Genomic DNA, 10,597 nt, shown 5'->3' on the forward strand with positions numbered 1-10,597 from the left:
AGAGGGACAGAGAGACACCTTAGGATTAACCATATTCAACACACGTTTTTTGTTGTTTTGTGTGAACACCGAGGCCATCGCCGGCGAGGGTGAGAAGAAGGATAAGCGGCAACAAAAATATGATGCCTCGCAAAAATAAAGGAGATGGACCTATTGTGGTCTTGAGTGATGGTTGTTGAGTTAAGAGTGTGTGTTATGTTTTCTCTCCCGTTGCAACGCATGGGCCCTTTTGCTAGTAGCACATAAGTTCCAACAAATGTCCTCACGTTTTTTTTCTGCCAGGCTCATCCTTGATAGTACGTGGCTTATTGCTAGTTACCGGTTTGATAAAAAAAAGAAAAAAAAGAGAGCAATAGAAAAAGGAAAAAAATACAAAAAAGATAAAAAAAGAAAAGAAAGTTGAAAAAAAAGCCAGGCCGGCTAGCATCTAATTTGGACTGATTTGTTCTATTTGCTACTCAGACAGTAGTTTTGCTGCTACTTTGTCGCCACTGCGTCCATCATATATTTTCGAGCTTTGTAATACACTCATTTATACCTCACTTATATCTAGCTATTTAGAGCTATCATATTTTCCCTTGTTTCCACTCACTTGTTTCAGTATCTGGGCTTAGATTATTTTATCTCTTACTAGTCGACTGCCAGCACTAGTTAGGACTTTGAGCAATTATTCAACTTGCATTGTTTTTTGCTAAATTGTGCCACTGATATTGTGAGTTGAGAAGCCTTTGCCAAGCTACACTATTTCTACCAATAAGTACAGGTTCCGGTGCTATTGATTCATGGTTATCGCTCCATCCAATCTTCATCGGTAGTTTGAAGCCAACACACCAACGCGTCGATCACCACCTGTTGCATTGGTAAGAATAAGTAAGAATTTGATACTAAGTTTGAGTGTGAGCGAATTTTGTCCACCACATCCTGTTAGTTGATAGGGATTATACATTGTTTTTTTTCTCTTTCGCTAACAATGGCATAGGATCAACCCACACTTGAGGGTCTCATTGCGGATGTGAAAGTCACCAGCGAGCGTCTCGCCCAACTTGAGGGTGCTCAGATTATGGCCGAAGAGAGGCTCAAGGCCATTGAGGATGCACAGGGTGTTGCGGACACACAACTACAAGACATCTTGTTACGTCTAGACGAGCTGCGGACTGCACTCCCCGTCAACAACAACAACGTTCCTCACAATTCCACATGTGTTGCCGCTACTTCGCGAGCTCGACGTGTGCCCATGGGTCATCCACAGCACCCCGCTACTGCCACCGATGCTGCCCCCATAAACCAACACCCACAAATTCCTCCTCGCGTCCACAAGCGACATGGGGACAACTACGAGGATTATTCTGGTGACACCGAGGACGACCAAATGGTCAACCACCACAACGACCGTGCTCATCAACAACTACGTTTCAACCGTCAAGGTATGGCACGAGGTCTACCCAGGTATGATGTTAGAGATTATGAACACTCTAGTGCCAAAATAAAATTTACTATTCCTGCTTTCAATGGTAAATATAATCCAGATGTTTATCTTGACTGGGAACTTTCAGTTGAACAAAAATTTGCATGCCATGATATTTCTGAGAACCAAAGAGTTAGGGCAGCCACTAGTGAATTTACAAACTTTGCTTCCATGTGGTGGAGTGAATATTGTCGTGTTAATGCAAATAATATACCTATTACTTGGGATGCTTTAAAACGGGCTATGCGACAACATTATGTTCCTTCATATTATGCTCGTGATAAACTAAATGAATTGCAACGTTTAAAACAAGGTAGTAGTTCTGTAGAGGAATATTATCAAGAATTGCAAATTCGCTTAGTACGATGTGGATTAGTTGAAACCGAAGATGCTATGATGGCAAGATTTTTAGGTGGTTTGAATCGTGATATTCAGGATATATTGGACTATAAAGAGTACAATTCTATTACTCGTTTGTTTCATTTTGCTTGTAAAGCTGAAAGAAAAGTACAGGGACGACACAACAAGGGACGAGGTAACTTTTCTGCAGGTCGCCACTCATCATGGACACACTCTCCAACTATCCCATCCACTACCGAGGCAACACCACATATCTCGAACAGTGGTGCACTTCCAACAAGTTCAAAATCAGCTCCACCTCTGCGGCATCGAGAGCAATTTCTCAAGCACCCACCACTTCGTCTGGACGCACAAGAGACATGAAGTGTCATATATGCAAAGGTGGCAGGCACTTGATGAAGGATTGCCCGAAAAAACAAACGTTCATTGTGCGGGAAGACGGTGAGTACTCCTCTGCTAGTGATTTGGATGAAGATACACTCGTTATGCTTGCCACTAATAATGTAGGTGACATTAAGGAGCATGACACAGAGGAGATACATATTAATGCTGAGATGGCCGATCGGTACCCAAGTCTTGTAACCATGCGAGTACTTAGTGCCCAGGTGGGGCATACTGAGATGCCTCAACGCCATAATCTTTTCCAAACTAAGTTTGTTGTCAAAGGGCATTCCGTTCGTGTGATCATTGATGGTGGAAGCCGCAATAATTTGGCGAGTATAGAGATGTCGAGAAACTTTGCCTCACCACTAGGAGACACCCCCATCCATATTACATCCAATGGTTCAACGACTGTGGTAAGTTGAAGGTAACACGACGTGTGAGGGTTCATTTTACACTTGGTTCATATCATGATTATGTTGATTGCGATGTCGTTCCTATGCAAGCTTGTTCTTTATTGTTAGGTCGACCTTGGCAATATGATAATAGTGTTATCCATCATGGTAGAACAAATTCATATAGTCTCATGTTCGAAGGAAAAACCATTAACTTGCTTCCCATGACCCCTGATAAAATAATAAATGATGAAAAAGCTAAACCAACGGATCGTATTACGCATAGTATGCTTGCTATCAATTCCCAAAAATTTCCGTTGAGTGCCCCAACTTATGATCTGGACAAACCGCATGCTCAGCTAGTTCAGTTTCCTCCCCATAATTCATATATAGACTCTGTGTGGGATAAAATTTATCATGTTATTCATAACGGTGTTATTCCAAATTTCTCACATCAGCATGAGCTAACACATTCGAAAGAGAATATACATGTTGCATCTATTTTGGCTTTGCCCTGTGATGAGTTTCAGGTACACAAAAGTCGAGGATGACTTTGTTTTCAAGGAAGGGAGGATGATGTACATATGGTTACCTCGGATAAAATCATGATTGTTACATGTGGACATATTTTCCAGAACTAATAGAGAACTCTACAAGCCATGTGTTAAGATGAAGAAAGAGATCACCAGCCTTTTGAAACAATCAACAACAGCATTGTTTGCTTACAAGAAAAGGAAAGTATATATTCTGATGGGCCATGCAAGAGATGCAACGTGCATGCAAGGGGGTGGGCCCCGGACCAACATGACACATGCATGCAATTTAGTGCAAACCAGATGGGCTTCAGAAGGCCTCATGCCGTACAACTACAGAGATCGATCCACCGACGCTAGAATCAAGCGGCGGCTGCCCCGGTTTCTTTAATAAATAGGTAGGAATTACTAGGGTTAGACTGGGGATTTTGTTTGGAGAAGTTTAGCTATTGCTACTTTTATTTGTATTCGCTCGTAGCGGCTAGTGCGACCGTCAAGACATCTATCGGAACCCCAATTTGTGAGATCTATTCATCTAGCATATCCGCAATTTCAGATTGCTTGGCTATTATTTTCTTACATGTTCTTCGATTTGCTTGCAGGAAAAATCCTTCGTGGATAGGTCGATCGCGCCGTTGGCTCGGTCGATAACGCCGTGGAGTTGGTTCAGCGATTGCCGTGGATATCAGTCGTGTATGGTTCTCCCTGTACGGTTGGTAGCCGGATCGTGAGGGTCAAGTCCCACCCAAAATCGTAGTTATCTCCCTCTCATCGAAAGATCGGCCCCCAGTGCACATCAAGCTCCAATTAGAGGATCACCAACCAACGACCTGAATTTACTCTCCTTCCATTTGTTTTACTGCTACAAAACTAACCAGTACGAATTATCCTTTACTAATTATTGTGTGATTAGATTAGATGTTAACACTCACTGTACAAATAGTTATGTTGTAACTAGGCTAAATGATTCAGAAATCTTTAAATAATTTCAATCGATCATGTTATCAGAATATAAGAATTTCTTCTTACGTTTAGTTTGCAAAAAAAATAAATTATTTCCTTCTAAGTTTAATAACCTTCGTATTAACTTATACTCCCTCCGTTCCTAAATAGAAGCCTTTTTAGAAATTCCAACAAAGGATTAAATGGAGTAAAATGAGTAAATCTACAATCTAAAATATATTTATATACATCCATATATTGTAGTCCATTTAAAATCTTTAAAAGGACTTATATCTAGGAACGGAGGGAGTATGTATCATTTTTAATATGGCGAGTTTTTGTCTGCGTCCTAATCAAAATTTGACCCAATTTTTATCTTGTCTGAAAAGCAGGCAAAGTACTCGAGGCTGCTAAACAAGTTAACCTGTCAACCTGCTCTGACACGAACATTTGCGTGCCAAAAGATTGTTGTGCTAGCAGCATAGCATTTAACCGGGCATGAGGCAACACTGTTTGAGATCCTGTCCAATCATGTTCCCTCGCTTGTACAACACTGTTCTGCATATGTATATGCTACTTTCCAACTATAAGCGCACACCCTATAGACTGAAACACTACTTTAGCTACACATCACGATGCACCTACCGACGAATAGGATTTCGAGGACATATACTGCCAGGGACCAAACGTCCGCTTCCCCCCAAAGGGTCAATACTTGAGGTGAAGTGGAGCGTGTATGCTGGGGATCAACCGAAGTGGCTCCTTCCGGACTACCGATAAAGCACCGATTGATGTCTCGCTCATGTCGAGGTCTTTCGGCGCCATGCCGCCAGGAAGCGTCCAGTCAAAATAGAACAGGAGCTGAGCCAAGCAAAGCTCGACGCCGGCGAGCCCAAACTCTATCCCTGGGCACATTCTCCGGCCGGCACCGAACGGCAGGAACTCAAAGTCGCCCCCCTTGAAGTCGACGCTTGTGCCAAGGAATCTCCCGGGGCGGAACGCGTCAGCATCCTCCCAGTACCTCGGGTCCCTGCCCATGGCCCACGCGTTGATGACCACCCTGCTACCGGCCGGGATCGTGTAGCCACCGACACGGCACTGCTCCTTGCAGACCCTGGGGACTAGAAGAGGCGCCGGCATGTGCAGCCGCATCGTCTCCTTGACGACAAGCCGGAGGTAGCTGAGATGCCCGATGTCACACCAACTTGCCTCTCCTTCCATTTTTGTCCTCACCTCGTCCTGCAATTTGTCCATCTCCTTGGGGTTCTTCATCAATTCTGCGAGCGCCCACTCTATCGTTGACGACGATGTCTCTGTCCCCGCGGCAAACATATCCTGCAGCGTGTCCATTTCATCCCACTAGTTAGTTAGTTCTATGCAGAGCTAATCTACGGTTAATAATATTCATAGTGATGGCTAATCAGAATTAAAAAACCGGCGTACTATATATAGTGTTAGGGATATGTCAGATACCATTATGACAGCCTTGATGTTGTCGTGTGTGATGGGCACGTCCGTGGCTGCTGGATGCTCCATGGCATCGAGAAGCACATCTAGCATGTCCTCTGCTGTGTCCTTCATCTTCTTCTGCCGAAGCCGCTTGCGCTCCTCAATGATGTCTTCGAATAGTTTGTCTACCTGACGGTGCACCCGTCGAAGCCGGCTCCTCAACAGGACGTCGAGGAAGCTCAACGACGGGAAATGGTCTGACAGGTTAAACCCCGACGCCAGCTCCAGGCCCTTCTTTAAGATGGAGCCCCTGTGCTCGAACGTCTCGCTCAGCGCCGTCCTGCTCACGATGGCGCTGCTGAAAGCCTCGACCATAGCCCGGAGGTCAATGGCCTTGCCCGGACAGTGTCCGGCGATGCTCTCCAGGAGACGACGTGTCTCCTCCCTCCGTATGGGAGCGAAAGACCTGACCCGGTTCGCGGACAGGAGCTTGACGACGCACACCTTGCGCAGCCGGCGCCAGGTGGGACCGCCGGAGGAGAAGGCGACGTCGGCGCAGCCGTACAGCAGAACCTTGGGCCCGGCTAGCTCCGGGCGGTGGGCGAAGTTTGCGTCCTGCACCTTCATCACCTCCCTGGCCGCCTCGCGGGACGAGACCACGACGAGGCCGACCTGCCCCATCTGCAGGTGCATCACCGGGCCGTGCTCGCGGGCGAGGCGAGTGATGGCGTGGTGCGGGAGCTCGCCGGTGGCCAGGTGGTGAATGCTGCCGATCAGCGGGAGCTTGGACGGGCCCGGCGGGAGAGGCGCCTCGCCGGCTCTTGTGCTGGCCGACGTGGTGGAGCCAGCATTCTGGATCATCAAGACTATTGCTCGCACTACGCACACTACTGCAACAACGAGCGAGATTAACGGTAACATTTCCATGCTCGATCGTTGTACGTGCCAGATTACATGCTAGGGCTGCAACATTTATACTGATCTGATCGACCATGCTCGATGCACATTTCATGCATGTAAATGTCTAAGCTCGGGCAGCCGTGTAGACTCGTCATGCATGGTTGGAAAAAGCACGTATCATTTGTTCGCGGAGGTTTCGTCCTGCTTTTTTTTGGTCTGCATGCATGCACAAGCGACTTCATCGTCGTCCGTGCCGTACGCTACTCCTTCTAGACGGCTTTGAATTGAATTATAGCTTTTGTTTTGCGAGCGAATTGAATTATAGCTGTTAACCATGCAATTAGGGGCTGCTGTTGACGGCATTTCTAACGCTGACCGAAAACCGAACATCGTATCCGTCTGCATATACTAATGTGAGAACCAGTCACGCAACCATTACCGCAAATGTCCGCCGCTATCAACATCTTCTGCGAAATATGCGTGACTCATTATGGTACTAATCCATGGTTAGTAGCTTTCGTTGAGCACGAAGAAAGGCTTCCGTCAAAACATGTGTGATTAGAGAGTAGCTTCCGCCAAAGGCCAAATACTTACATGCATGGATTAAAGTTTGCTTAGACAAAACACTTGCATGATTAAGTTTGCTTCCACCAAATACTTCCATGACTACTAAGAAAGAAAATGAAACAATGCATGCTAATTTATAGCTTCCGCAATGCAATGCTAATTAGTGTGCATGCTAATTAGGGCATCTCTAACAGCCGGGTGCCAGGATTTATTTCCTAGCCAAGCAGCGGTTATATCGCTAAATCCTGGCATCGGGTGCTCCGTGGGTGCAAAAGAAGGAGGCGGGCGCTAGGCCCTTTTGCTTCACGAGCTGCGCTGTTCCTGTCAGGGTATTAAAGCATCGGTGGTTAGCGTACGCATTGGAACAGAAGGCGCTTAGCGCTTTTATTCTTTTTGTTATTTGTTTTTTTCTGTTTAAGCATCCAGATAAGCGTCTTTCATTGTACATGCTCTTAGGGCATCTCCAACAGGAAACCCGAGCAGAGGGCGCTAGGAATTTTATCGAGTATTTAACCAAAAACTATCACAATTCGCGGAAACGTGACAGAAAACTACCACTTTACGATTTTGTCCCGAAAACTACCACTTTTTTTATTAATCCGTGACAAAAAACTACCAAGTGTGAAAACTGCTCGCTTTGCCTGGGTTAAACCCGAATCTGACAGCCCGATCCCACACATAAGCGGGCTAAAAATGCAATCGGGTCCCTGGTTTTTCTTAAAAAAAGCAATCCGGTCCCTTCGGGCCGACCGCTCCAGGCCCTCGCCGCCGCCGCCGCTCTCCGGCTCCCTTCGCCGCCTCGCCAAGCTCCTCCGCCAGGCCCCCTCGGTCCCGCACCGCCTCGCGCCCAAGCTCGAGCGGGAGGACCGCCAGACGACGAGGAGACCGGCGGGTCTCCCCTGTACCGTGACTGGCCGCCGGTGCCCAAGCGGCGGATGACAGCCGTCTCGCTGTCGCCGCTGAGCTCCTTTGCGGAGCATCACCCCGGCGCTCCACACGTCCACCTTCTCGCCGTACTCCCTCCCGGCCACCACCTCAGGCGCCACGTAGTACGGCGTGCCGACGAGCCCGGTCATCGGCCGCCCGTCCCCGAACCACCCCGCGGAACTGAAGTCGGCGAGCTTGAGCGCGCCGGTGGCGGCGTCGAAGAGGAGGTTGTCGGGCTTGACGTCGCGGTGCGCGATCCCGCGGCGGTGGCACGCGGCGAGCGCGGACGCTGCGCGGCCAGCCCCGCCGCCTCGCGCTCGGGGAGGCGGCCGCCACGGGCGGAGAGGAGCGAGAGGAGGTCCCCGCCGACGCAGAGGTCGACGACGAGATGCACGGCGTCCGCGTCGTCGAAGGCGGCGTGGAGCGCGACCGGGTGCAGGCTGCAGGGACTCGATTGCATTTTTGAGGAAAAACCAGGGACCCGATTGCATTTTTAGCCCGCTTATGTGTGGGGTCGGACTGTCAGATTCGGGTTTAACCCATGCAAAGCGAGCAGTTTTCACACTTGGTAGTTTTTTGTCACGGATTAATAAAAAAGTGGTAGTTTTCGGGACAAAATCGTAAAGTGGTAGCTTTCTGTCACGTTTCCGCAAATTGTGGTAGTTTTTAGTTAAATACTCGAATTTTATCCTGATAGGTCGGCGTTTACCATGTTAATTCCCAGCGCCTAGTCCGGCATCGATGCCAACCTGGGTAGTAATCTGTGGAAATTAGAGCATCTTCCATGACTCGCTCGGCTCTTTCTCCCTATACGAGATGGCTGGGCCTTGGTTTTAATATGTGGAAAGCCCGTTATTAGCGCTCGTATTAGCGCCTGCCATTGCAAGGGTTAGGCTGGTCACAATGGGCAAAAACATAAACTAGTAACTTCACACTTCCCTAGACTATGTTACTGCCTCCATAGTGGGTAGGAACATTTATGTAGTGTCATGCAACGATGTATTTATTAGGTTATAGACTCATTGTTTCTTGGAGTGTGTGATGTTCCGGTAACTTAGCTAGTTACCACAAGCACCTCTCTCTTCATTAAATACGTGCCACATAAGCAAAGTTGTATTGTAGTGTATGATGTTACTCCTAAGTTCCTCCCCACTGTGACCAGCCTTAGCGCTACAGACTTTTTATCATTTTTTATGTTTATTTTTAATCGTTGTAAGCACCTCTGTAGGCGTCTAGCATTGAAAATTTGATTACAAATTAGTGTGCATGCTTTATTTGATTACAAATTTTATTTGTATAGTATGGACTAGCTTGTGGTGTTGGGCTCGAACTATGCTATGAATTTAAATCTATCTGTTGTTTCATATTTTTCGTATGTGTTGCATCGTAGTACGGGCTGTTCGCGCGCGCTGGATTTTGCAGCGCCTGCTGGAGCTATAGCGGCGCGCATATTTTGTTGCACAGGTTGGTGCAAACACCCTTCTATGCACTAAAAAACGCTATTTCAATGTTGAATAAATAGTGCCGCGCAACCGCGCGCCTGTTGAAGATGCTCTGATTAGTAGCTTTTGCCAAACGCCGGTGCTAATTGCCAGTCTTTCGCCATCTGGACAAATAGAGAAGGGTGTGTGGCGGCATTAGATTGGCCAAACAGATGTTCGAATTCCTGCAAAGTCTTCTTTGTTTGGTTCCAGTTTGCGGAGAAACGGACGTCCAAAACGCTCTGCGGACCGATAAGGCTGGGTACCGTGTTGGATGGCAAACAACGTCCGGACAGCACGTCTCGAATGGATGCAGGCAATTTAAGGGTCCGCTTTGAAGATGCTTTAACCACGCAAGCCATACACCAAACAAAACAACATAAAAAAAGAGAAAGCAGCAAAGCCCACCTTCTTCACTAGTGTTAAAAAAAATCTTACATTATATCGGCCACCGGCCACCCTAGCGGCTGCTAAGCCCGACCGAGCCATGACCGGTTAAATTACTCCCATCAAATTAAGTCTTTTTCTTTCGAGTACCCATCAAATTAAATTGTCGCTCTGCAGGAGCTAATTAAATTTGTAGACTAGATTCCAAGTCAGTCGTCCGAACTAATTCGGGAATATCGGCCAGCGGCCACCCTAGCGGCTGCTAAGGCCGATCGAAGCATGACCGGTTAAATTACTCCCATCAAATTAAGTCGTCGCTCTGCAGGAGCTAATCTGTTGGTGCGGTGGTCTAACTTCCATTAACATCGCGCTACACGTTAGCTTCGGGGCGTCCTGGACGGCGGAAGTCTACGGCATGTGTTTTGAGTAATGGGTTCTGACCGACTGCTTGCCAGATCACTTCTGAGTGCGGTAGTCACACCCGCCACTACAGCTAGCACAATCCATCTGATAAATAGGGCATCGCCACAATAGGAGAGTTCTGGCATTTTCCATTGGAAGATAGCTAGCTTCCGCATCAATGGCGCACACCACCACTGCCAGTGCCACCCTTGGTTCGGGTGCGCTGTACAAGTTATTCATACTACTCTTTTGGTTACAAGGATCTCCTGCGGGAGCTACTGATATGATCACATCCACGCGGCCGCTCTCCGGGAAACAGAAGTTGGTTTCCCAGGGTGGCAAGTTCGCTCTGGGGTTTTACCAGCCAGGTAACCGACTTCATCTGTACCGCATTCCATGCATCTTCTT

At 47.5% G+C, this 10,597-nt stretch overlaps 1 protein-coding gene and 1 pseudogene across 1 annotated transcript; both read right to left on the reverse strand.

Moving 5' to 3' along the window:
• Nucleotides 1-4,784: 4,784 nt before the first annotated feature.
• LOC119310973 (premnaspirodiene oxygenase-like) lies at nucleotides 4,785-6,344 on the reverse strand. Its single transcript, XM_037586598.1, has 2 exons — nucleotides 5,550-6,344; nucleotides 4,785-5,411 (listed from the first exon to the last, which is right to left on the reverse strand). The coding sequence occupies exons 1-2, from the start codon at nucleotides 6,216-6,218 to the stop codon at nucleotides 4,785-4,787; spliced, it is 1,296 nt and encodes a 431-aa protein (XP_037442495.1). The 5' UTR covers nucleotides 6,219-6,344.
• A 951-nt stretch (nucleotides 6,345-7,295) lies between these two features.
• On the reverse strand, nucleotides 7,296-8,379 carry LOC119309764 (annotated as a pseudogene).
• Nucleotides 8,380-10,597: the final 2,218 nt, after the last annotated feature.

Source organism: Triticum dicoccoides, chromosome 5B (genome assembly GCF_002162155.2).
Source record: "Triticum dicoccoides isolate Atlit2015 ecotype Zavitan chromosome 5B, WEW_v2.0, whole genome shotgun sequence".
In the NCBI taxonomy this organism is placed as follows: Eukaryota; Viridiplantae; Streptophyta; class Magnoliopsida; order Poales; family Poaceae; genus Triticum; species Triticum dicoccoides.